The sequence below is a fragment of the Rhinopithecus bieti genome, unplaced genomic scaffold (genome assembly GCF_001698545.2).
Source record: "Rhinopithecus bieti isolate Rb0 unplaced genomic scaffold, ASM169854v2 scaffold_28016, whole genome shotgun sequence".
NCBI lineage: Eukaryota > Metazoa > Chordata > Mammalia > Primates > Cercopithecidae > Rhinopithecus > Rhinopithecus bieti.
The window spans coordinates 3143519-3170403 of NW_016813202.1; the positions used below are offsets into that span (position 1 = coordinate 3143519).

At 46.3% G+C, this 26885-nt stretch overlaps 1 protein-coding gene across 3 annotated transcripts in view; it reads right to left on the minus strand.

Annotated features, from left to right (window-relative positions):
* AFF3 (ALF transcription elongation factor 3) overlaps positions 1-26885 on the minus strand; it is a 619922-nt gene that overhangs the window by 39856 nt on the left and 553181 nt on the right. For all 3 annotated transcript variants that reach the window (XM_017847795.1, XM_017847794.1, XM_017847792.1), the window contains 3 exons: positions 19357-19543; positions 10455-11549; positions 3759-3883 (listed from right to left, as the gene is read on the minus strand). In XM_017847795.1, coding sequence (XP_017703284.1) covers positions 3759-3883; positions 10455-11549; positions 19357-19543 — 1407 coding nt within the window. The remainder of the gene's footprint in view (positions 1-3758; positions 3884-10454; positions 11550-19356; positions 19544-26885) is intronic.

Consider the following 26885-nt stretch of genomic DNA (forward strand, 5'->3'; position numbering starts at 1 on the left):
GCCATCGTGCCCAGCCAAATTCTACATTTCTTTTTATTCTTTATTTTTTTGAGATGGAGTTTCACTCTTGTCACCCAGGCTGGAGTACAATGGTGCGATCTTGGCTCACTGCAACCTCCACCTCCCGGGTTCAAGTGATTTTCCTGCCTCAGCCTCCCGAGTGGCTGGGATTACAGGCGCCTGCCACCATGTCTGGCTAATTTTTTTATTTTTAGTAGAGATGGGGTTTCACCATGTCAGCCAGGCTGGTCTTGAACTTCTAACCTCAGGTGATCCACCCGCCTCGGCCTCCCAAAGTGCTGGGATTATAGGCGTGAGCCACCGCACCCAGTCTGAATTCTACATTTCCAAAAAGACTTTTGCTATCTCATCTGAGCTTGTACTAAATATTATATAGAAAATAATAAAACCAGAGAACAACCTGCAATATGTAAAGCCAATTCTTAATATCCGAGTTTATGACTTAACCAGGGATTGATCAGATTAAACCTAGAATATAAAAACAGTGAGTAGGAGGCTAGGTGTGGTGGCTCATGCCTGTAATCCCAGCACTTTGGGAGGCCAAGGTGGGCAGATCACTTCAGGTCTGGAGTCCGAGACCAGCCTGGCCAACATGGTGAAACCCCATCTCTACTAAAAATACAAAAATTGGCTGGGCGCAGGGGCTCACGCCTGTAATCCGGACACTTTGGGAGGCCGAGGTGGGCGGATCACAAAGTCAGGAGATCGAGACCGTCCTGGCTAACATGGTGAAGACCCGTCTCTACTAAAAAAAATACAAAAAATTAGCCAGGCATGGTGGCGGGCACCTGTAGTCCCAGCTACTTGGGAGGCTGAGGCAGGAGAATGGTGTCAATCCCGGAGCAGGAGTTTGCAGTGAGCCAAGATCACGCCACTGCACTCCAGCCTGGGGGACAGAGCGAGACTCCATCTCAAAAAAAAAAAAAAAAAAAAAAAAAAAAAAAAAAAATAATTAGCCAAGTGTGGTGGTGCATGCCTATAATCACAGATACTCAGGAGGCTGAGGCAGGGGAATCACTTGGGGGAGGTGGATGTTGCAGTGAGGCGAGATTGCACTGCTGCACTCCAGCCTGGGCGACAGAATAAGACTGTTTCCTAAATAAATAAATAAATACGGTGAGTAGAAGTTACAGTTTCTGATTCCTAACTCCTTATTTCACCTTCAAAACTACTGTCTGTGCCTGAATATAATGTTCTCCAAAATCAACCATCAGTGAAGAGGGATTCACTTACATTTGAGTTTGCAATGTATATTATATTGTTAGGGCTCTATTCCTTAAAGTATTCTTTGGGGAAGACAGATTAGTCTGAAATAAACTCAGTCATCACTAATTTAGGATACTTATAGAGGTCAGCTGGTAGAGCCAGTTAAAACACGGTAAAGTCATCTAACAAAGATTGACTCATTATTCTTGGGGTTGGGCTCTTCTAATTGCATGTGTTCGTTATCACCACAAACAAGCCATTAAAGTCACTTCGAAAAGCAATTTCCTTAGCTGGTGGTCACAGTGGAGAGATTACAAACACAGGCCTCTAGAACAAATGACAAAACCAAGGTTCTGAATGTTATGCAAATGGATACATGTGGGGATAGAATTTCTGGTGACAGATTTCTGGTTCCAAAAGCACTATGTGTCTAACAACATAGAGGGTGTGTTACGCAAAAGTGCTTTGGGAGAATCAAAAGTTACTCATCTAGCGATGGCGAAGATGCTGATGTTGAAGATAATGTGAACTGCCTGACTATAATTGTTTGTCGAAATGTGAGTGAAGAAAGACCTTTTCCTCAGTCTCTATTATTTGACATACTTCATGATTTTCACAGTACAAGAAGAACAAAACTGTGACATTAAATATTATCATGGACATCATGATTGTCGGTTTTTCATCATTGCAAGTTTATATATATATTCAAGTTGACCAAAGAACCTTTCTTGGGAGCTCCTCTTTGAAATTCCCCCTTCTCTGGGACTGCTGTACAGCATTGGTAAAACTTGATAGTGGTAGTCACAGTTCCAGAGGTACACAGACCACCTTTCCCAGAAAGAACTCTAAGCATTTTATATGCATTGTGTCACTACTTAACATAAATAAAACCATCAGAACTAGGAGGCTCTGCCAGGCTAAGTCTCTAGAACAAGAGTTTTTTAACTTGGGGTCCAAGAACTTGAATGGAGAAGTGACCTCTTCGTTTTCACTGACCTCTCACTGTAATAGAGCATTTCCTTCAACTATGAGTAAAGGTATGAAACCAGAGTCATGGTTTGGCAGGAGCAATAGTATCAACACCCGTGACTGTGTCACCAGTATAAATCACAGCTATTTTCTTTTCTTTTTTGAGATGGAGCCTCTCTGTCACCCAGGCTGGAGTGCCGTGGTGCAGTCTCAGCTCACTGCAACCTCTGCCTCCCGGGTTTGATCGATTCTCTGGCCTCAGCCTCCCGAATAGCTGGGACTACAGGAGCGTGCCACCACACCCAGCTAATTTTTTTATATTTTTAGTAGAGACGGGTTTCACCATATTGGCCAGGCTGGTCTTGAACTCCTGACCTCATGATCCGCCTCCCTCAGCCTCCCAAAGTGCTGGGATCACAGGCACGAGCCACTGCACCTGGCCAAATCACAGCTATTTTCCTATCATATTGCAGTTGTGCAGACACACGGTTTATATTCCTCACTGCTTAGAAATTATGGAAGCCACCAGATCAGCTAGATTATTTAGTGTATTAACACGCACTAAATGATATCACACATTAAAAAATATTTGGGTACCACATTTTCCCCATTTCCCCTTTCCCAATATTTTGGGCTGGCATCCACCCTGCACAGAGGACCGAGGAGTGGGCAGCGTGCAGGGGCAGCCCTCCCTCCCGTTCAGACCCACAGGAGCCCTCGCCTTCCAAGGTGATTCCGGCACTGCAGTGGGCCTGTGTGTGTGCACCCTCGCTCTCCAATTTCCTCGCCAAGTTTTAGCACCGCTCTACATCTTCTCCTAACCTTTCAGTTTACATTTTTATGTGTTGTGCTGAGACATTCATCTCCCTTTAAAATTCTATGTATACGGTCAGAGAGGGTGAGGAGTGTCTTAGAGAGGAAAAGTGGTCTCTGTGCTGTGGTATTTCAAAATGGAAAGCGCTTCTATGACTGATGATAAGCTACTCGTTTCTAATAAATACCTGGGATTTTGCCTTGCTTGTAAGCCATTCATCAAAGAGGGGAGTGAGTGCTGGGTGGGTCCATCTGGAACCTCTTGAGAGGAGTGTCTGGGTGGCCATTTAACCTTGGGAGCACGGACCCTTCTAAGGCCACAATTTTAGTCTATATCCAATTAATTGCTTTAGGTGCTGCACATGGAGATTCAGCTTGAAGTGTGTATTTCTTCATCTGTGTAATAAGCTTAGTGTTCTTATGAGTTTAGTGGTTACCATTAAAATATTGATTAGAAATTCAGTTATTAAGTTTTTTGGGGGACGGGCATATCCTGGGGAGTGTAGAGCTGTGTGTAACTAGTATCCGGTCTTTGGTTATGGAGAAGTACCTTGCATGAGTATCTGGAGCTATAGTATGTGGCACATGTGTAGCCATAATGATAAGACTTAGGTTAAAGGAGGGAAGCAAGTCTGCAGACCTAGACCAGAGTAGTCCTCAAAAAGCCCGACCCTCCTCCAACCCAGCAGGTGACTTTCAGACCCAGAGATCTCTCCAGCTCACTTCCACTTTGGGGGGAATGCACGTACCTGCTGATGTTCATGTTGCAGTGGTTTGCAGACAAAGTATTACTGGTGGAGGTGGCCAGTCTTGAAGAGCTGTCTTTCTCTCCCTGGGCCTTCTTGATCTCCCTGTAGTCGTCTTCGTTGTCACACTGTATGGGAATAAACTAAAGTCAATCAGCACTGGATTTCAAGAGTTCCCAGGCGTCGACTTCCACAGAGCGAGGCCTCCTGGGAGCCCCACTCACCTGGCTTCCCCGAAGCGTAACCTGAGCAGCTGTGCCCCTGCCATGGCTTCCCCATTAGCTCCTCAACAAGCAAGGATGAAATCTGTCGGTTTTACAATCGACAGCTGATGGAGAGGAGAGGCACGACGCCATGATTCAACATTTTGAATTCTGACAGCTGCTCTGCCATCAAAGGGCTTAGGATTTAGTCCTCCAAAGCAGCCCTGGTCTGAGTTCCCACTGCAGCTCCAGCGGCACTCACCTTGGCATTTCTTGGTATCAGAATAAAGTACAGCAAGTGTGTGTTCTCTGGGATTCATGCCATAAAGTCAGTGGCAAACTTGGACTTTTCTGCTTTAAAAATTCTTGCCTTGGCCAGGCGCGGCAGCTCATGCCTGTAATCTTGGCACTTTGGGAGGCCGGGGCAGGCGGATCATGAGGTCAGGAGATCGACACCATCCTGGCCAACGTGGTGAAACCTCATCTCTACTAAAATACAAAAAATTAGCCAGGTGTGGTGGTGGGCGCCTGTAGTCCCAGCTACTTGGGAGGCTGAGGCAGAAGGATCGCTTGAACCTGGGAAGCAGAGATTGCAGTGAGCCAAGTTCACACCACTGCACTCCAGCCTGGTGACAGAGTGAGACTCCATCTCAAAAAAAAAAAAAAGAAAAAAAAATTGCCTTTTGTGAACTGCAAGCAGAAGCTATTATCTCTTGATGCCTTAATTCTAGTTTTCAGCCAGACGCGGTGGCTCAAGCCTGTAATCCCAGCACTCTGGGAGGCCGAGGCGGGCGGATCACGAGGTCAGGAGATCGAGACCATCCTGGCTAACATGGTGAAACCCCGTCTCTAGTAAAAATACAAAAAACTAGCCGGGCGAGGTGGCAGGCGCCTGTAGTCCCAGCTACTCGGGAGGCTGAGGCAGGAGAATGGCATAAACCCGGGAGGCAGAGCTTGCAGTGAGCTGAGATCTGGCCACTGCACCCCACCCTGGGGAGAGAACGAAACCCCTTCTAAAAAAAAAAAAAAAAAAAAAAATTCTAGTTTTCAATTACTATCCCATGACATCTCAGAATCCATAAAGTACCTTTTTCTAAAACAGTACTTTGATTGGATCCTTGTTGCCATGATTGGGTTTAATTTTATTTATGTATTTAGAGATAGAGTCTTGCTCTGTCATCCAGGCTGGAATGCAGTGGTGGGATTATGGCTCCCTGCAGCCTCAACCTCCCAGGCTCAGGTGATTCTCCTGCCTCAGCCTTCCAAGCAGCTGGGACTGCAAGTGTGTGCCACCATGCCTAGCTAAATTTTTGTATTTTTTTGTAGAGATGAGGTTTTGCCATGTTGCTCAGGCTGATCTCAAACTCCTGGGCTCAAGTGATCCTCCCACCTTGGCCTCCCAAAGTGCTGGGATTACAGGTGTAAGCTAACAGGCCAGCCTGTGTTTAACTTTAGATATGTGTTAAGGTGCAACACAAATATATTCAGAAAGTACCATTTTCCACGAGCTAACAGCAACCTAGTATGGTATCCTCAGGGCTGTCTGCCTTGTTTTCCAGGAGACAAGTGCCAGCACCAAAGAAAGACTCTGACCTTCTCGCTTTGGCTGGAATTTTGCCACACAGCCTCTGCCACGGGGGCTCCCAGATGCCCACACTGTAATAGTGCCCCCATGGAGGGCCCAAACCAAAGCTCCGAGATCTCAGTCCTTAGCTCCAGGGCTCCAGCAGGGCGAGACTCCACAAGTTTGACAGCCAGGTCTACGGGGTCATGTTGGCCCATCTCCAGCACCCAGTACTGGGGTACTGGTGCCCAGAATACCAGGTAAAGAGCACTATGGAAATGTTCTTTCACTTCTCTCGTGTCTGTGTTTAATGATGATTCATTAGATTTTATGAGTACAGCCCGGTGTCAGGCTTAGTGTAAATGAAGTTTCTTAAGTTAAAATAAAAATGGCCATAAGTAATACAACTATTTAAACACAGAATATTATGGAATTTTATGTACATCTTTCTGCACCTCTCTCTAGTAAACTCTGTATGCCTGGACGGCTTTATGTATTTCCAATCTGTCTATATATTACCAATGTCTATCTCTGCATATTTCATCTATGTGTGTATTTCCATCAGCCTATTCATTTAGCCATCCATCCCAGAGGTAGTAGCCACACTCATTCCCAGATGATTAATTGATAGATTGATTCCTACACTCAACAAAGATTCAGTACCAGCAAGTAGTAAGGAAGACAGGGTGTGTAGAGAAAAACAGGAGGAACAGTGGGTAAGGAAGAAAATGAGCTGCTATGTATTACTGACTTGCATTGTTTGAACATATTGTGTGAATCGGACAACACCCCTGCAAAGATGTCAGCATTTTCTTTTCTTTTCTTTTTTTTTTTTGAGATGGAGTCTTGTTCTGTTGCCAGGCTGGCGTGCAATGGCATGATCTCAGCTCAGTGCAACCTCCGCCTCCAGGGTTGAAGTGATTCTCCTGCCTCAGCCTCCCGAGTAGCTGGGATTACAGGTGCGTGCCACCACACCCAGCTATTTTTGTATTTTTAGTAGAGACAGGGTTTCACCATGTTGGCCGGGATGGTCTCGATCTCTGGACCTTGTAATCCGCCCACCGTGGCCTCCCAAAGTGCTGGGATTATAGGCATGAGCCACCATGGCCAGCCCCGATGTCAGCATTTTCTAGATGGAGAAACTGATGTTCAGAGAAATTAAGGTCACCTGAGTAAGGTCACCCAGGAGGCCAAGGACCACATATAACTTTCTGGGTCTAGTGCAAAATGAAAAAGCTGGGCCCTTTGTTCAAAAAGCAGGAAAAGAGTGATGTTATTAAAGCCCTCAAATAGAAAACATTTTCCTTTCTTTCATAGTCTCTGTCATGGAGGTGTCTACAGTATTTGCTATACATGTTGTACTTCTCTGGGCATGGGGATACCTGGAGCAGGGGCGAGTGTAGCCTCTCAAGAGCCCTGTCTGCCCTGGGATGAGGCATATGTGTGCAGCCCACCACTGTGGGCGTGCATTCCCCTTCTGCCAATCAGAGGCCCTACCTGTGGTGTCCGAGTTGTCAGGCATTTCCCCAATAACCCACAGCAATGGGCAACCCCCAGGGATTGCAAGACCCTCTTTGGAATGTCTTACTACCTGGATCAGGGATGGGCAAGATCCTTCCTGTGCCTGCACCTAGGCCCCCAAGAGCAGCAATGGTCCCTGGACTCAGACAGGAAGTGGGAGGCTGCCTCGGGCCCAGGGTGCCAGGAGGCAGAAGTGCAGGCAGAACCTGCCCTGCAGAAACAGGCAGGAGGTGGGAACACAGTGAGCCAAAGCTCCATATGCCCCTGCACATGTACCATCAATGTGCAGCATCACAAATTCAAAGATTACAGGACAAATTTTAAGATGGCAGCCACAAGCATTCAACTCCAAGGTGCCCTGGGTGATGCACAGAAGTGTGGTCCCATGCATGGGGCCCATGAAAAGCTGGCCCTGCAGGAGGTAAATGGAAAAGACGGGATTTGAGGTCAGGTCAGCTTGGTGTGAAAATCCACACACTTTCCATTATATGTGAGCATTCTCAGGGCAATGGGGACCAACTAAGGGTGCCCACTGCAGGCTAATAATGGCCAGTGCTGGGTGGAAACTATGTTGGGGTGTCTTTATAAAATTATCTTTGCTGGCTGGGCGCAGTGGCTCACTCCTATAATCCCAGCACTTTGGGAGGCCGAGGTAGGCGGATCACCTGAGGTCAGGAGTTCGAGACCAGCCTGACCAACATGGTGAAACCCTGTCTCTACTAAAAATACAAAAATAGCTGGATGTGGTGGCGCATGCCTGTAATCCCAGCTACACGGGAGGCTGAGGCAGGAGAATCACTTGAACCCGGGAGGTGGAGGTTGTGGTGAGCCAAGATGGTGGAGCATCATTGCACTCCAGCCTGAGCAACAAGAGAGAAACTCCATCTCAAAAAAAAAAAAAATTTTTTTTTTCTTTGCATCCATACCAAGGAAAAGCAAAAAGCTGCCCCTTGAAGATATTTCTTTTCATGAACTTTCTTGCAAGGGCTTCAAATTCTACTTTATAGGGATAAATTACTTAATGTTATTAATATTATGTGAAGAAACACATCCTTGGGTACTTTATTTTTTATTTTATTTATTTCTTTCTTTGAGATGGAGTCTTGCTCTGTTGTCCAGGCTGGAGTGCAGTGGCATGATCTTGGCTCACTGCAACCTCCACCTCCCAGGTTCAAATGATTCTCCTGTCTCAGCCTCCTGAGTAGCTGGGACTACAGGCGCACACCATCATGTCCGGCTAATTTTTTGTATTTTAGTGGAGATGGGATTTCACCATGTTGCTCAGGCTGGTTTCGAACTCCTGAGCTTAGGCAATCTGCACACCTCGGCCTCCCAAAGTTTTAGGATTAGAGACGTGAGTCACCGTACCCGGCCTGGTACTTTAGAATAAATTTCTTTTTTTTTTTGAGACGGAGTCTTGCTCTGTCGCCCAGGCTGGAGTGCAGTGGCCGGATCTCAGCAAGCTCCGCCTCCCAGGTTTACACCATTCTCCTGCCTCAACCTCCCGAGTAGCTGGGACTACAGGCACCCGCCACCTCGCCTGGCTAGTTTTTTGTATTTTTTAGTAGAGACGGGGTTTCACCGTGTTAGCCAGGATGGTCTTGATCTCCTGACCTCGTGATCTGCCCGTCTCGGCCTCCCAAAGTGCTGGGATTACAGGCTTGAGCCACCGCGCCTGGCCTAGAATAAATTTCTCTGGTCATAGGTGCCCTTAGGTCACAAAGTTGATTGTCATAAAAAGGAGACTGCGTGCCTCCTCCATGCACACTTACAAAGCAAGGAATATATTCACTGTAGCCAGGACAAGGTAACAAGGCGTTCTCCTTAGTCCCCTTCTCAATTAGGGATTCAAAACAGCTGTGAAACATATGTGTCCAGTCTAACTTTTCTATTGATCAACTAGACTGCCTTCAGAAAACTGTAAAATATACAAACCTCAGACTGATTTCTTATTGTGACGCTTTGAAGCCAGACAGCCTGGGTTCATTCCTGGCTCAGCCCCTGAGGACCTATGTAACCTTGGGCAAAGCTGCTTTAGGCTCTCTGAGCCTGTTCCCTCTCCGTAAAGTGGGTATGACAACAATATTTGCCTCAGAAAGTTATAAGGATGAAATGATTTAACATGTATAAAGTGCCTAGAGCAGCATCTGTCATGGGGACCTATAGACCTGTGAGCTGTTACTGAAAACTTGGTCCTGAATTTGGAGCCATCCATGAATATTGCACTCTTGGTCTGTCACCCATTGTATTTTTCACTGTGGCAAAAATTGCTTTTGAATACACGGTAACAGGAAGGGTTAAAAATCCTCAAAATTGGCTTCAATGGATGACTAAGGTATTCCCCTGAGCAAAAACCTTCGAAATGGGCTACACGTTCAGTGTCTGCTGCCAGAGATGCCCCCCAGCTCTCCCTGTCCTTGCGCTGCCCTTCTCACCCCCTGGCCTCACTGCTTCCACCCGTGAGCCTGGACGTATTCAAATGTCCCTCCTCTACAGAGCCCTGTTTTCAGGGCCCCTCCACCATGAAGCCCTCCTTGACCAATGTTAAGGGAAGTAACAGCTGCTGGTCTTGATGCTGCATTAGGGTCTGCCGTATTCATTTTCACCTGCCACAGCCTTGAACTTCATGAGGCCACTGGCCTCTTGGGTCAACGAGTGATCCCACTATCAATGTCACCCCATTCCTCTGGGCAAAGAGTGGGGTTCTTAATGTGTTCAGCTTTCTCACAGAGCCTACATCCAGCTGTGTGTGCACACACTTGATAAATATTTCCTATTTTGACATGCAGTGGGATAAGGCTTAATTACCTATAACTATAAAATACGGATATTAGGCTGGGCGTGGTGGGTCATGCCTGTAATCCCAGCACATTGGGAGGCTGAGGCAGGCCAATCATCTGAGGTCAGGAATTCGAGATCAGCCTGGCCAACATGGTGAAACCCTGTCTTTACTAAAAATACAAAAAAATTAGCTGGGCATGGTGGTGGATGCCTGTAATCCCAGATACTTGGGAGGCTGAGTTAGGAGAATCGCCTGAACCTGGGAGGCAGAGGTGGCAGTGAGCCGAGATGGTGCCATTGTACTCCTGCTTGGGCGACAGAGCGAGACTCCCTCTTAAAAAAAAAAAAAAAAAAAAAAAAAAAGGATAATAATTGTACTTCCCTCACTGAGCAGTTCTAAGGACTCAGCCAAGTTAGATGTTAAGTGCTTACAACAGTGTCTGGATATAGAAAGTACCCTAGAAGTGTGTGTTAGGTAAGGACGCACACAACTCCTGCAGCAGCCTACAGTCCCTAACAGCAGCCTATGGGTGCTCTACCCAAGTACCCACAAGTTAAGAGACAGCCCCTTTCCCTCCACGCCCCGCACCACCCCCGCCCCCTGCACCCCAGTCCCAGCCCCAGGCCTACCTTGCGTTTCCTCTTGGATTTTGGCAAAGCCTTTTCTGCAGGTGTGTCTGAGGTGTGGCTGGGCGGTGCGCTCTCAGAGTCCTTGGTGGCAGGGGCGCTCAAGACCCCTGGCTCCTGCGGCAGGTGTTCTGGGATCCTGGACAGGAGGGTCAGGTCGATTTTGACCCAGAGAGACCTGACCTCATCACTGTCCTTTAGAGGGGACAGAAGTTCGTTCCGGCCAAAGGGGACCAGGGTGTAGAACTGCTCCTCCAACTCCTTGGCGATGTCACTAGTGGTCCTGGCGTTGATGGAGCCTACAGGGGCTCTGGGACCATTGCCCCCGTTGGCAGCAGCCTCCTTCAGCCTCTGATCACTCCCGGAGGAGGCAGAGGCAGCCACGGTCTGTGCTTTGGACAGAGGGTACTCCTCCTGCTCGGACTCCAGGTCGGAGTCCGAGGAGGAGGACGACGATGACGACTCTGTCTCAATGAACTCCTTGGATTTGGGGACGATCCTGCTCAGCCCCCGCGTGCGGCGCTTCTCACAGGTCACGGAGGAGCGCAGCTCCTTGCGGTGGCTCGCTCTGTTGTTGCCACAGGGCCTGGTTTTGGTGGGTTCTGGGGGGACCACCACGCTTGTCCCCAGCGCGTCCGGGGCCGCGGGCTCCTCGGGCCGGTGGAGGTTGGCGCCGTCCCCGGCTGAGGTCCTCTCTGTGCGCCTGGTGGGCTTCTTGCCCGCCGACCTCCGGGCGGGCGCGGGCGCGTTCTCCGCGGGCGCACAGGGCACCGCCGGCGGCGGGGCGGCTGCGCTCACAGCCACGGCCACGGCCGCGGGCGGGGACTTCTGCTTCACGCCTTTACTCCCAGGGGCCTTGTTCGCTGTCCTCGGCCTCTGCTCCTCCTTGCAGGTACTCTTGACCTCCTTCTCCCTCAGGCTGGGCTGGCAAACGTCGGGGACTTTCCCACAGTCCTGGACGTCCTCTTTCACCGGGTTGTAGTACTGATTGCTCTCCGGCCCGTGGCTTTCATTTTGGATCAGAATAGGAGGCTTGTGGGGATTCACTTTGTTCAGCCATTTATCCAGCTGCCACTTGTTGGAGGATGCTGGTTCAGCCTGAAAGCAGGACACCGGTGACAAACAAAACATCTTTCATTACAGGCTCACTTAAAGGGGCCTGGCTGTTTTTATCTTGACTTAACTCCTCTAAGGGTACGAGCAGAAAACGAATGGGCCGGAAGCAAAGGGAAAATGGAAGCATTAAGTGTGTGTAACAGCTCCATGTGGCACTCAGGATGCCTGGACGATGCTGTCCTTACCTGCCCCTGGCACTAAATGTCCTTGCAGCACTTCCAAGTCTCTTTGGAAAAATAGCGAAAGCATTGTGCCTCATTAGAACCCATTTCCTAGTACTTTTGAGTGTTAGTATAGATTTTGTTTTTATAATTATATGTACATATGTAAACTTGAAATTCTCCAAAACTTAACTAGAGAATAGTTTAGAGGCCCTGAGCATAAATCCCTTGTTTTTTTTTGGTGAGACTTAAACCTTTGGGAAGATCTGAAGAGGGGACTAAGTGGAACCTACAATCCCAAACAATTAACACATGATTTATGTGTTGAGGGCGGGTAGGCTGTAGTTATTTGGTGGTAGGAGCAATGACCTTGGGAAGATGGCTGGTTTTGCATATAGAACTATTTCAGAGGGACTTGTGTATCTTTGGCAGCCTGACTGGGTCAGTCTCTCCTCAACCTGCTTCCATCACACTTTGCTAGAAATATTTCAGACACGGAGGTGAGATGGAACACTTTCCTGCAAGCAGTTTTGCTGACTTACAGCAACTCAAGAAAGTCACTGGTTTTGAACTGTGGCCTACAGGTTGGCTCTGGGATGGAAGGTGTGGGGATGGCTAGGGAATGCCCTGAAATGGATGGGAAACGTGTAGATGCATATTGTTCCTGGAAGAGGTCTGTTGTTTTCAGTTGTGTCTCTAAGAATCTATGTCTTGGAAATAAATAAATAAATAAATAAAGGACCAATCCAATAATTTTACAGGGATTAAATGCCAATGTCTAAAGAAAGTCAATTTATCTAGTATTATGATTAATAAGAGAAAAAAAGGTGTATTGAGAATAACAGAATTTTAGCCAGAGTATTTTCAATTTGTGACTCTAAGTGAAATGGGGAAAATATGTTGGCTAAGGTGATATGCTTTTTCTTCCCTATGGCCTTCCACCTTTCGAATTCGTGTCATCCGTTGTTTCAGGGGAGACCAGATACAAGGCTAGAGTAAGAAGACACTGCTTAGGCTCCATACTTCAAGCTTGATAGGTTTAAGTCTAGAGCAAATTGAGTCTGTTGCCAGAGAAAAAACAGTTTAACATAATAAATTAGAAAAGGTTCCTTTGAAGTACCAAAGGTTTGTTTTTCAACAGTGAGGCCTGTATTAAGGGCAGAACTTGGCTGGACGCGGTGGCTCACACCTGTATCTTTGGGAGGCCCAGCACTTTGGGAGGCCGAGGCGGGGGGATCACGAGGTCAGGAGATCGAGACCATCCTGGCTAACAAGGTGAAACCCTGTCTCTACTAAAAATACAAAAAATAAGCCGGGCATACTGGTGTGCGCCTGTAGTCCCAGCTATACGGGAGGCTGAGGCAGGAGAACGGCATGAACCCGGGAGGCGGAGCTTGCAGTGAGCGGAGATCGCGCCACTGCACTCCAGCCTGGGCGACAGAGCGAGTGAGACTGTCTCAAAAAAAAAAAAAAAAAAAAAAAAAAAAAAAAAAAAAGCAGAACTCAGGGCTCTTGGCTTCACCCCAGGCATTGAGGATTTCAGAGGGGGAACAAGAGGGCTGTATCATAGATGCAGGGGCCCTGGCTGAGTCCAGGGCACAGCTCAGGGAAGTGGGAAGCCTCTGATGGACCAGAGGGGCCGGGGGCCAAGAGGAATTGGCCACAGAGCGTGGGGATCGGGCAACCAGAGATCAGGCAACCAGAGCTATGACAGGGACTGTGGACTTCTTGCTGGCTGCCCCAAACCAGATGGGACCAACTGCCCTTCAGGGCAGACTGGCACAGGGTGGCTGGTGACTTGGAGAAGCAGGAAAATTTCAGTGAAGGCCAGAAGGAGGATGAAGGCCCCTTCCCTGGGCTGTGAGGATGCAGAAGCCCATCCTGGAGTGTACGTGGGGAAGGGGGACCGCCCCTGGCCCTGACACAGATTCTGGTCTCTGACATGACTTTTTTCTTTGCCTGTTTTCATGCCACGAACAGAACCAGAGGCTCCAGAGAAATATGCAAATGAGTAGAAAGACAGAACATTTTTGCACCTCTGAGTTCTATGTAAATCATGACCTCGCTTTATTTAGCTTCTCCAGAGAAAGGGAACATGGGAAACCTATGGAGCATGCCCGGTGCATGTGGCAGTGGTAGGTGTCCTCCCATGGTCAGAGAAAGCAGGACAGTGGGACACAGAACAGCTTCTCGGCCAAGGGGATCCCTCACCTCCCCTGAGATTAGCTGAGACCGCCTGAAAGCTACTTTGGTGGCAAAAAACAATGGCTTCTAATTTTGTCTCCCCAACCCCCTTTTCTCTCATTAAGTCAGTGCCTTCACCTGTGCCTCAGCTTCCCTAGAGAAATGGGGCACAGGAAGTATGAACGGGTGCTGAAGGGGCCTCTTGCAGAAAGGGTGCACATACTGGGAGAGGGCACACACACACACACACACACACACACACACACACACGGTAGAACACACCCCTCACGCTGGCCCCGCCGCTGCGTTTCACGCTAGTTCTCCTCGCTGCCACCATCCGGAGCCTTCTACAGCTCACATCTCATATGTGAGAGAACACGGAAGTCTGTCTGTAGCCAAAACACAGCTGCACATGGGCAAATTCACACTGAAACTTCCTAGCAGGAACATCAACAGAAGGGCAGAATTTAATACATTTAGTACAGGCCCACTGCTTGGTATGCTTTTGGGTCATTTTTTCGGCACTTCACAGCCGAAGAAATCAGTTTGAAGTACCCACTTTCCACACATCACTAAATCACCCTTTTTTTTTTTTTTTTTTTTTTTTTCTCAAGGATCTACAATAACCTCCTATTGACTCTCAAACAAAATCCAAATTCCTAAGGCTGGCGTTCAAGGGCGTCCATTATCTTTCATTGTCAGAATACCTACAGTTTAACTCCCACTTCACGTGTATTATCTCATTTAATCTTTACAGATAAGAAAGGTTATCACCCCTAACGTGTAGACAAGGCTCAGAGAGCCTAAGGGACATACCCAGAGCTGCACAGCTACCAGGCTCCACCGAGACTAACTTTGTACTCATCTAGGTTTCAAGACCAGTTGTCTCCACTGCTGCATCACTGTGTCTCCCACTACTGTCTGGCATAGCCTCATGAAAGGGGGACCGCATTCCTTTGAGAAATGTCAGTCTTCAACCTAAAGTGACAGAATTAGATCTGAATTTTGGAGAAAACACCAAGAACACTCCAAACAGTGCTTGTTGCCCTCTGTTTGTTTTTTTTCTTGAGACGGAGTCTTGCTCTGTGGCACAGGCTGGAGTGCAGCGGCAGGATCTCAGCTCACTGCAAGCTCCGCCTCCCGGGTTCACACCATTCTCCTGCCTCAGCCTCCGGAGTAGCTGGGACTACAGGCGCCCGCCACCTCGCCTGGCTAGTTTATTTTTTTTTGGATTTTTAGTAGAGACGGGGGTTTCACCAAGTTAGCCAGGATGGTCTCGATCTCCTGACCTCGTAATCCGCCCGTCTCAGCCTCCCAAAGTGCTAGGATTACAGGCTTGAGCCACCGCGCCCGGCCTTGTTGCCCTCTGTTATAGTCAATTGCCTTGTCTTTTGATGTTCGTATTTGTTTCATGTGTATATACGTCTTCTGTCTTCAAAAAAGCCAAATGCTTCTTTCAGGCAAGGGCCAGGTCTCTGTTTCTTTAGTATCCCTTGCAGCGTCTATACTAGGTCAGGGAGGCAGATTACCACGTCTCTCCTCCTAATAAGAACTCACAATGAGCTGTCACTCACATTGTACCATTTATTCATTTATCATCATCATTTCCATCACCCCACAACCTCACAGATTAGGCAGAGCAGGAATATCTGCCATTCTGGAAATGAGGCAACTGTGGCCAAGGAAGCTGCAAGGATACAGAGTTTAGTGGCAGTGAGGAGGGAAAACTCAGGCTGCAGACGCCAGGCCACGGCATGCGGCAGTCCACCTCCTGAGCCATCCACCAGGGGTTTCTGCCCAAAGTTCTGGTTTGTTTGCTGGCTCGCTGCTTTATATTTTCAGCCACGACTCTCCTCCCTAATTGATCTTCCCTCTGACTCACACACCAGCTCTTCACCATGCACTCTGCTCCCTGCTTCATCTAAATCCTTCAAGTACCTGCTGCCACGGACCTCATAGGCACCTAATAAATGACAACCTTATTGAATCAGTGAGCAACTTGAATCACATTTCTGCTGATTTTTTAAGAACGATCTAGGGCAGCATTTTCCAAAATGTGCTTTGAGCTCATCTATCCCATGAAGGAGGGTTTCCAGAGTCAGATCAATTCGGGAAATGTCACAATGGAAAACACGGTACACCCAAGCAATAGTAAGTGCTGGGTGATGATTCTGTCGGTAAAGAGGTGGGATAAACCTCTTTTATCCCAGATCTCCTCAACATTATGTGTCTAGGATATTTTTTTTCCTCCTACATAATATTTATTGTACAACAAAGGTCGAGGGAGTTCCGTGTGTGGGGTCAACATGTTAGCTGAGTGGGAAAGCAACTTCCCCTGCAAAGCTCTGGTATAAGAGGCTGTACACTGCCCGGAAAGCAGATTAGACTCCGGTGAGGAAAAGTAGTCTGAGACCAATGAAGCCCACATCATGCCACAGAGAAGGCCCCTCCATGCTGCGTGGGAACATGGCATTACCATACTATAGTGATTTATGTGAAACAAATTGGCTCTCAACACACACAGCCAGAAAGAACATCTCCTACATGACTCAGCTGAGCCCAGTGGGTTTTCTGAGTGCTGGGACACGGTGAGGAGAATGCAGGGCGCCTCCTACGCCCATAGCAGGGTGTTATAGCAGGGGAGGGAGGAACAGAGGCGTTCTGCTTCAAAGCAGCACAAACTGGTCTGAGCAGCGGAATGTGAGGTGCATGGCTATGAAGAGCCCGACTGTCATTTGGGGTTCAGGAAAAGGAGTCTCACTGCTCTCTGTAAGGTGACCTGGGCCAGCTCCGCCAGACCAGGCAGCACAGCTGCGGAGGACACACAGGGTGATGTTACTTCCCGCCTTTGCCATTTGCAGTCTGCAAACCCATTTTCTTTCTAAAGGGTGTGTGGGTCTCTATTATCCTTAGGAAAAATGTTAAAAGAACTTTACTTTTATTCCAACAAATACATTTCTTTCCTGCAGAAAGAATGAACGTGTAGCGTGGCTAACACATGACCTGCTGCTTCTGCGGTCCTCTGCGTAGGGAAGCCAGGAATTCAAAACCACACGTGGCCTCAGGTGACTTAAACTTTTAGGACTGACTCTTTAGGAGGCTCTTGCCCCCTCTCCTTAGTGAGGGGCCTCTGATAGCTGCTGGAAGAAGTGACAAGAGCCTCCTTTCATCACCCAAGAGTTCAAGTCTTTGTAATTATCTCAGTGACATTTAGAAAGCACTGGCTTAAAGCACTTTATAACTGTACTGCTCTTTTTTTTTTCTTTTTTCTTTTTCTTTGAGATGGAGTCTCACTCTGTCACCCAGGGTGGAGTGCAGTGGTGCAATCTCGGCTCACTGCAACCTCCGCCTCCAGGATTCAAGTGATTCTCCTGCCTCAGGCTCTTGAGGAGCTGGATTACAGGCTCCCACCACCACGCCCGGCTAATTTTTGTATTTTTAGTAGAGACGTGGTTTCACCATGTTGGTCAGGCTGGTCTTGAACTCCTGACCTCGTGATCCACCTGCCTCGGCCTCCCAAAGTGCTGGGATTACAGGTGTGAGCCACTGCGCCCAGCCAACTGTACTGGTCTTAAATGAGGTTTCAGTCAACACGGGAGCTCTAGGACCTACATTTCAGGATGAAAATAAGACTGAACATTCATGAATTTAACCTGCAAAGCCACGAGGAGGAGCCTGGATGGGTGATCTTCAGAGACATGAACACTTTTTGGATATCCCCACTGCCTACCCTGTCCTTGCACTGTCCCTGGGACACAGTTATTTCTTATAACTAAATATTCCAGAATTTCTCCACAAAGTATAGCATAAAGCAGGCTTTAAAGAAGCCTGCTTAACTCTTCTACTTTATTTAACTCCTGTATGTTTTTCATTTTGAATTATCCCCATTAGGATGTCAGCTCTATGAAGACAGGGACATTTTCTGTCATATAATTGCATATTCCAGGGCCAAGTACTGTGTGACTGATGCTCAGTAAATATTTGTTGAATGAATTCTGAATGAGTAAATGAATGAATGGATGAGTAAATGCAATTATGCTGAAGGAATAATAATTTAGTTTCTGGGAAAAGCCAGGGTTCTGTTACCATAAGGCTTTCATAGGTTAATGTTGCTAAGAGCCTTCTCCTTATACAGAGATAGATAGTTGGATAAATAGATGGACAGATAGATGGATAGATGGAGAGACAGAGACAGAACCTCATGGGAAGGAGAGCGTGGAGAGACGGCATGGTTCAAGATGAATGGAGAGTCCTGAGGCAGGGCAGAAAGGTGCTGAGGAGAAAATGAGGAGTGTGGGGAAACAAAATCTCCCTGATTTCACAGTGCTCCTGCAAAAAGCCTCAGCCTCCTGAAAGAAGTAGGGAGGGGAAAAACCTGAAGGGACTGAAGAGCCACTCTGTGAACCTGAGATGGAAATACCACTGCTTTCAGGTATGATAACATCTAAGGCACCACTAGAAAAGCTGGACACTGGGAGGCTGATCGGGCCCATTAAGGTGCTCCCCTCCCATGCAATGGTTTGTAGAAGTGGGTTTAGTTCCATTTCAGAGCCTATTTAGGAATATGGCCCCCCACATGGTATAGAGGGTTGCAAGTAAAAAATTAAACCTGACCATCGTAGTCATGTCAAATGTTTACACACTCAAGAAGAAACTCTATTTTATTCCTTGGTTAGAAATTACAGTCTACCCTTAGAGCTCTGCAGCCTGGGGAAGTTTCTCTCTGCCCTCTCCCAAGAATCTTCATGCTCTGAATTACTATTTCATTTTCCCCTTTCTACTTTAAAGTAGAAATAGCAATGGTTTTTATTGGTACCTTCTAATGTTTTTACAGGAGGCACCTAAATCTTCCACATAGATACTCATCACAACTATAAAAGGTTCCATCACTTTTGTAGGTTGATGCTAATTTTCTTTTATATTTCCACAAACAAAACACAGTTAAGAAGGTTTTATTAATATTTATAGCCCTTGTTCTTCTGATCCGTGACAAACCGCAAAAAGGTAAGGATCTGACCATGTCCAATCCATAAAACCCTTTTCCCTGTGATTTACGGGTGGCCACACTTCCGCGGCGGTGAGTGGCCCTGTCCAGTGACTGCCCTGGCTGACCCCGCGGGAGACCTGAGCCATAGGTTATTTCCCGTCAGTGATGTTTACAGCATACTTGGAAATTTCTGGAAGTCAAGATAGAGATTTGGGAGCAATGAAAGTTGATGTTTCTGTACTTCAAAGGAAGCTGTGTAATTAGGACACTGTGACGAGGGGACAGCATGGGGAATATGTGGAGCCCGAGGCCCACAGCCTCCTCCTGTCCAGCACCTGGCTTGGGGTCTGCAGGAGGGAGGAGACCTGCAGCAGTGTGACAGTGACGATGCCAGGACTTGCTATCATCCTGGAGACAGAAGTCGGCAGAGGAGGGGCCTGAGCCAGGCAGCGCTTACCTCGGGGCTGGAGAAATGGGGGGGCTTGCTGCCCTCACTCTCGCTGGAGCTGCTCTCAGTCTCCGAGTCAGATCCTGAGCTGCTCTCTGAGTCGCTGGAGGAGCTGCTGCTGCCGCTGCTGCTGCTGCTGCTGCTGCCCTTGCTGGAAGGCACTGAGGTTCTGCAGTTGGGCTGCTGGACCACGGTGCTGCCAGCCCACGAGGCCCCCGGGAAGGAGAGGGAAGGAAAGCCAAGTGAGCAAACAGGAAAACACCACCAAGCTGTCATGCACCCCAAGGAGGGAGGAGGCACGCAGCCTACACATCTGTCAACCATGACCTGGAACTCAAAGAGCAGGCGTCGAGGTCAAAGTCATCCTAAAGGTTAAAGCAACTCATATATAGAAATAAAATCGGGAGTGAAGTTAGTGCCCCTTGGTAGTCGGGCACTGGTTATTCGTGTGGCCATTTTGGAAGGGAAGGTGGTGTAACATTCAAATGGCTGTTTCTATTTTGCTGCTGTTCTGGGAATGGCTTTTAAAATGCATCCCCAAATCCAATCATCTACAAAAATGCAAGGAAATCCAAAAAGCTTGAACTATTTTGCAAAGCATGAAAATGACTGCTTTATTTTTGCCCTAGAGGAAAATGCAGGATGATGGCAGGGATTAGGCAGAGGGCTGTCAGGAAGGGCATGGCGTTCTGCTCTGAGCTTTCATGGCCTGCTGGAAGGTTCCAGAGACCGAGGGACTGTCCAAGTTCATGTCTTGCTTCCTCCCTTTTCCCACCTGTAGTTAAGTGCTGTAGCGATTACAGGTGCTGAGATGTTGTTATAAACTGTAACCTTCCTTTGAGTCCTTTCCTAGAGAACTGAAGATCCCTCACTGACACACTTTTGTATATTCTGGACTTCAAAATTCAATCCCAGTGCTGTGGCTTATAGGAACTGCATTTCACATTTATACTTGATGTTTATATCCATGCTGAAATTTGCCAGAAAGTCATTACATACTCAAAGATAACAAGAAAAACTGACTGATGCTTTCCAATAGTAATTAATTAACCATAAAAATTCAAATAGCATACATCCACCCAGAATGTGTTCGAGCAAAAAAGAAAATTTCAGTACTCACATAATATTCAACATCTTCAATGTCCTTTATTAACAAAATTGAAAGACACCATAATGTGTTCTTTTGAGGTCAAGCTCTAAATACCAAAAATGCCAGTCACTCTTGTATGTTGAGTCAGCAAATATCTGCTTGCTTCCACCTGTGACCAGTGCTTCTATAGGACCGAGCATCAGTGAAGGCCAGGGGCCAGGGAGCTTGTGGGCGTTTGACAGTCTCAAGTGCAAAGCAGCCTGGATATGATAAAGGACTCCTTTCACCCATCCCTTAAATCTTTGATACATGCTTTGCCCCAAGAGGACTTTCATAAATCCTGGGTTTGGGGGTGGGGATAGAGGTAACACTCATTGGAGCTTTGTTTCTATAAAAACCACCAGACAAGAAACTATCTTGTGGGAGAGCTAAAAATAAAAGCATCTCTTGGAACGGCGGGGTTAGGGGAACCAGAGTCTGAACATAACTTTCCTCAGTGGGGTTTTCATTTCTTCCACCAATGTTGCCGCCTATACTGATTGTCTGGCAAAATTCTTCAGCACCAGACAACATCTGCACGTTCATGCCTTGCCTGAGCTGCAGTGCGTTCTTTTCCAGCCTGTTATTTGTGTCTAGAATTGAGTGAGGGATCCTGGATCTTAAGACAGAGTAGGGCAAGGGACAGTTAGAGCTCAGGGGCCGTAATATTTCTTTCCTTCCTTATGAACAAAAATCCATCTTTCCTGTTGGCTGAATCTAGATGGTTACTATCAATGGAATCACACACAAAAAAAGACGATTGAATTCTGACTGAACATGAACATCTGGGATCCATGTTAATAGTTTGTAGAACCTGACAGAAACAAGCAATGGGGAATATTTAATAAATGGTGCTGGGAGAACTGGCTAGCCATATGCAGAAGATTGAAACTGGACCCCTTCCTTACACCATATACAAAAATCAACTCAAGAAGACTTACATTTACAAACTAAAACTGTAAAACCCCTGGAAGACAACCTAGGCAACACCATTCAGGACACATGAATGGGCAAAGATTTCATGACAAAGATGTCAAAAGCAATTGCAACAAAAGCAAAAATTGACAAATGAGATCCAATTAAACTAACAAGCTTCTGCACAGCAAAATAAACTATCAACAGAGTAAACAGACAACCTACAGAATGGGAGGAAATTTTTGCAAACTATGCATTTGACAAAGCTCTAATATCCAGCGTTTATAAGAAACTTAAACAAATTTACAAGAAAAAAACAACCTCACTAAAAAGTGGGCAAAGGACATGAACAGACACTTTTCAAAAGAAGACATACATGTGACCAACAAGCATATGAAAAAAAGCTCAACATCACTGATCATCAGAGAAATGCAAATCAAAACCACAATGAAATACCATCTCACACCAATCAGAATGACTATTATGTAAAAGTCCAAAAATAACAGGTGTTGGCAAGGTTGTGGAGAAAAAGGAACCCTTATACACTGCTGGTAGAAGTGTAAATTAGTTCAACCATTGTGGAAGACAGTGTGGTGATTCCTCAAAGACCTAAAGATAGAAATATCATTCAACTCGGCCATCCCATTACTGGGTATATACCCAAAGGAATACAGATCATTCTATCACAAAGACACATGCACACATATGTTCACTGCAACACTATTCACAATAGCAAAAACACAGAATTAACTCAAATGCCCGTTAATGACAGACTGGATAAAGAAAATGTGGTACATACACCATGAAATACAATGCAACCATTAAAAAAAAAAAAAAAAAGATTATGTCCTTTGCAGGGACATGGACGGAGCTGAAGGCCATTATCCTTACCAAACTAACACAGGAACAGAAAAACCAAATACTGCGTGTTCTCACTTATACGTGGGAGCTAAATGATGAGAACACATGGACACTGAGAAGGGAACCACACACTGGGGCCTATTGGAGGGTGGAGGATGGGAGGAGGGCGATGGTCAGGAAAAATAAACTAATGGGTACTAGGCTTAATACCTGGATGATGAAATAATCTGTATCACAAACCCCCATGGCACGTTTACCTATGTAACAAACCTGCACATCCTGCACATGTGCCCCTTAACTTAAAAAAAATAGTCTTTTGGTAGGTCCCAAAACACCCCAAACACTGGGAGGTAAACACACAAAAATAAACAAAAAAGCATAACAACACATGGCTCAAAAGCTTCCTTGTTAAAAGGATGGGGTTGGGGGACACAGATGTGGAGGAAAGATACGTGTTTCTCTGCCACCCTCTGGAGTGACATCTGCCAACGATTAGCAGATGAAGATGAATAAAGAGCATTCTGATCGGTGATCAAAACCACTGGACATCATAGAAAAATCAATCAGGACATTCCACCTGCTTGCACTCAACAAAAAAAACATGCGATGCTGGTTCTGCGTGCTCTGGGCTTTGTGTGTACGGCACAGGCAGCAAGGTGTGTGGGATTCCTTGTGGCGTGCACCCCAAAGTGACTGTCTTTTGAAAAGTGCCACTTCAACTTCTTGGAAAGTACCCATTCAATAGTTACCACGCTGTCCGCCTTTAATGGCTTCGGTCCCGAAGTGATGAGGCACACTAGCCCAAGGAGGCAGCATCTCCGATCTGAATTATATTGGCAGAAAAACCTTATACTTTAATGTTTTCCTTTCTTAAATTACGAAATTCACTTAAAATGACAGCTTTACTGGCATAACTATTATCTGTTTTTAAAACAGCTGAGAGAGCCAAGAGTTTAGGTTTTTCTTCATACTTTACTTGTAAGGGTTGTGCAATGTACGATGTCTGGATTAAATATATTCACGTTTCAATGGTCCCTGTAGAAAGTATGTATTATAATCTAGAAACAATCATAGCAAAGATGGGGGCAGACTTTCCTGCGACGGTGCTAGTAGCTCCAGTTGTGGGATCAAGATCACTCTCCCCACTTCCACGAAGGCAGCTCCTCTAACCCAGCCTTGCCTGGGGCCTTGGGGTCAGCTGACCATTCTGGCCTCAGTGTAGTGACTGCTCCCACCACAGGTGCTTGCAGCTGCTTTGCCCACCATGGGGCAGCTGCAGCAGTGAGGGTGGCAGAGCCAAGATGAGGAAGCCAGGAATGGATTTCCCTGCAGACAAGTACTAGTGAAAGGATGGACTCAGCTGAGCCACATACACACACATATACACATATCTCTAGAATTTGTTGTTGCCCAGGCTGGAGTGCAGTGGCGATCATAGCTCCCTGCAGCCTCAAACTCCTGGGCTCAGGCAATCGTCCCTCCTCAGCCTCCCAAGTAGTTGAAACTACAGGCATGTACCACCACACCCGGCTAATTTTTGTATTTTTTATAAAGACAGGATCTTTCTATGTTGTCTAGGCTAGTCCTGAACTCCTGGCTTCAAGCAATCCTTCCACCTCAGCCTCCCGAAGTGCTGGGATTATAGGTATGAGGCACTGCACCTGGCCTAGGCTTTATATATTTAAAATTGCAAACTGAAAATTTTGGTGTGCCGATTGGTTGTCATGTTTACGTACCAAAGATGCCTAAAAAAATTAACTTAAGCCTGGGCAACACAGTGAGACCCTGTCTCTACCAAACCCCCCCTCTCCCCCCCAAAAAATAAATTAGCTGGGTGTGCTGGCATGTGCCTGTGGTCCCAGCTACTCAGGATTACTTGAGCCTGGGAGGTCAAGGCTGCAGTAAACCATGATTGTGCCACTGCACCCCAGTCTGGGTGACAGAGCAAGGCCCTGTCAAAAAAAATATATTATAGTGGATTTTTTCCTGAAATGATAACGCGGATTGGTTGACATGATGACACAAACTTGGACAATTTTTAGCATACTACCTACCAAGTTCTTGGACCCAGTGCCATCTCATGAACATGGTGCCATTTGACAGCAGCCGTAAAACATTATTGAGATCATGGAATAAAAGTCTTTGTGTCACCAAAGCTCAGCACAGTGTCTGGCACATAATAGGCATTCATGTGTGATTGCTGAATGAAAAAGTAAAGAGAAAAAATCCATCACTGGGTTAATGAGTGTTTTTTTTTTGTTTGTTTTTTGTTTTTTTTTTTTTTTTTAAAAAGATTGAATCTTTTGAAAAGGTTATAATGTCAGTTTTCTAATTAAAAAATATTTGAGAGTACTTCAGCAACCTTTAAGACAGACTTCTTCCTTTCTGAGAATATTTCTTTAAATGTACTCTAAGTTTCATCTGCTATAATTTAAGCACGGTTCCCTCTCGGATGGTTTGTTTACTTTTTGTATTTTGATTTCATGAAATGTTTGACTGGTTTTGTGAGTGGTCAGAGCCAAACACACCTTTGAGAGAGGTCCAGCTTTCTCTAAATGATCTGCTTGGTGTGTTTCTTCCTATGGCTGCAATGACACCTTCCTTTTGGAATCGAGCCTTGGCTAAGTCTGAATGCAGACTGTGAAGTAAAAGACCTGGAGGCTGGGCGTGGTGGCTCATGCCTGTAATCCCAGCACTTTGGGAGGCCAAGGTGGGCAGATCACGAGGTCAAGAGTTTGAGACCAGCCCAGCCAACATAGTAAAACCCTGTCTCTACTAAAAATATAAAAAATTAGCTGGGTGTGGTGATGGGCGCCTGTAATCCCAGCAACTCGGCAGGCTGAGGCAGGAGAACTGCTTGAACTTGGGAGGTGGAGGTTGCAGTGAGCCGAGATTGTGCCACTGCACTCCAGCTCAGGTGACAATGCGAGACTCCGTCTCAAAAACAAAAAAACAAACAAACAAAAAAACAAAACAAAAAATAACCCAAAAGATCTGGAACCAAAATGACAAAATCTTGGATCTCACAGTCAAGGGTGCTCCTGCCTGCCAAGTGTATTGTGGGGCCTGAAGACATACCCAAAATTGTCCACACACTTTTAACTGACAAGTAACCTAGAGAGAGGCTCTCTGTCTGGTTGGTGCTGTGTGGACAGCTGTGGTACCCACACCGCACCACACATGCTGTGGGCACTCCACTGGGATTGACTGAATAATAATGTTTGCTCCTCCTCATTCAACACTCTGTGAGAACACATGCTTGATATCCAAACCGTAACCAGTGTCCTGGCAACAGTAATCCTTTATTAATAGCATCACTATTGATATCAATTCATCTAACACCATACCACATAAGTAAGAATGGTAAATGCGGGCTTGAGGAGGTTTGCTATTGCTAGAGTTATCGTCCAAAAAAAAAAAAAAAAAAAAAAAAAAAAACCCAACTGGCAGGCTGTTGCTTCTATCCTAAAATGTAATTGTTTGTTCTGCAATACTTCCAAGAATGATTTCTCTATACAACTTGGCTTTTGAAGCTCTTCAGGGTCTGGTCTTAACCAGATTTCCAGCTTCACCTCAGTGGGTCTATCCCTAAACCTTGGCAATAATACATTTCTCAGCATCTGGACAGGCTGGGTCTGTTTCGAGCAGGGTGTCCTTGCACATGCTATTTTCTGTGCCAGAAAGTCCTTTTTCTCTTTTTCCTTTGAGTTACTGTTACCTCCTACTCGTTCTGCAGGACTAAGCGGCTATGTTTCCCTACTCTGTAAAGGTTTTCCCAGCTCCCCCAGGCATCAGTGATGATTCCTCCCGAGTCCCTCTAGCACACTGCCCACTTCTCTATTGCAGCCCTTGCCGCATTAAGGATTGGAATCATCTAATTTATTCATGCAATGTATTTTTTTTCTGTTCCCTTGGGAATCGTAGGAGTTCTTAAAACTGGTAACTTTAGAACACTACCATTTACATGTGTATCAGGCTGAAAACTGAGAACCCACAGGGGCCACGCAAGTAGCATCCATGAGTGAAGTGTTCAGGTATAAGCAAAACAAATGTGTAACATGTGATTATAAATGTCAGCAGACCCTCAGCTCCCCAGGTAGGGGAAAGGAACCAAATTGGAGAATCCCACTAGGTCGAATGCTGCTTCTCCAGGCCAGCCTATCTCTGTACCTGGAGACAAGAGCTGATTATTATCAAATCTTTTGATTTTTTTCACATGAAGTCCCAAATCCTTAGGTTTATATCAAATCTCCTGATTTTAAAATGCTGGTAACTAATTTGAAAAGTTTTAACCATGAAAAGTTTCACTGCATTTTAGCGATGAAACACATCTGCGGGTAGAACAAGGCCTGTGGGGCACCATTCTGAGACCTGTCATCTATGTCCCATTATTACACACTTTGAGATGGCTCAGTATAAAATAGAAAAATACAGAGACCCCAACCAGGAGAAGTTTTACCCACTCAGGAATGTAGACTAGTAGGGCCAGGGACAAATAAGGGGTGAACCAAATATTCTCACTTCCTCAGCCCACCTTTTTTTTCTTAAAGTGAAAGCAAATTTATTAAGAAAGTACAGGAATAAAAGAATGGCTACTCCATAGAGCAGTTACCAAATACCATTTTTTTTTTTT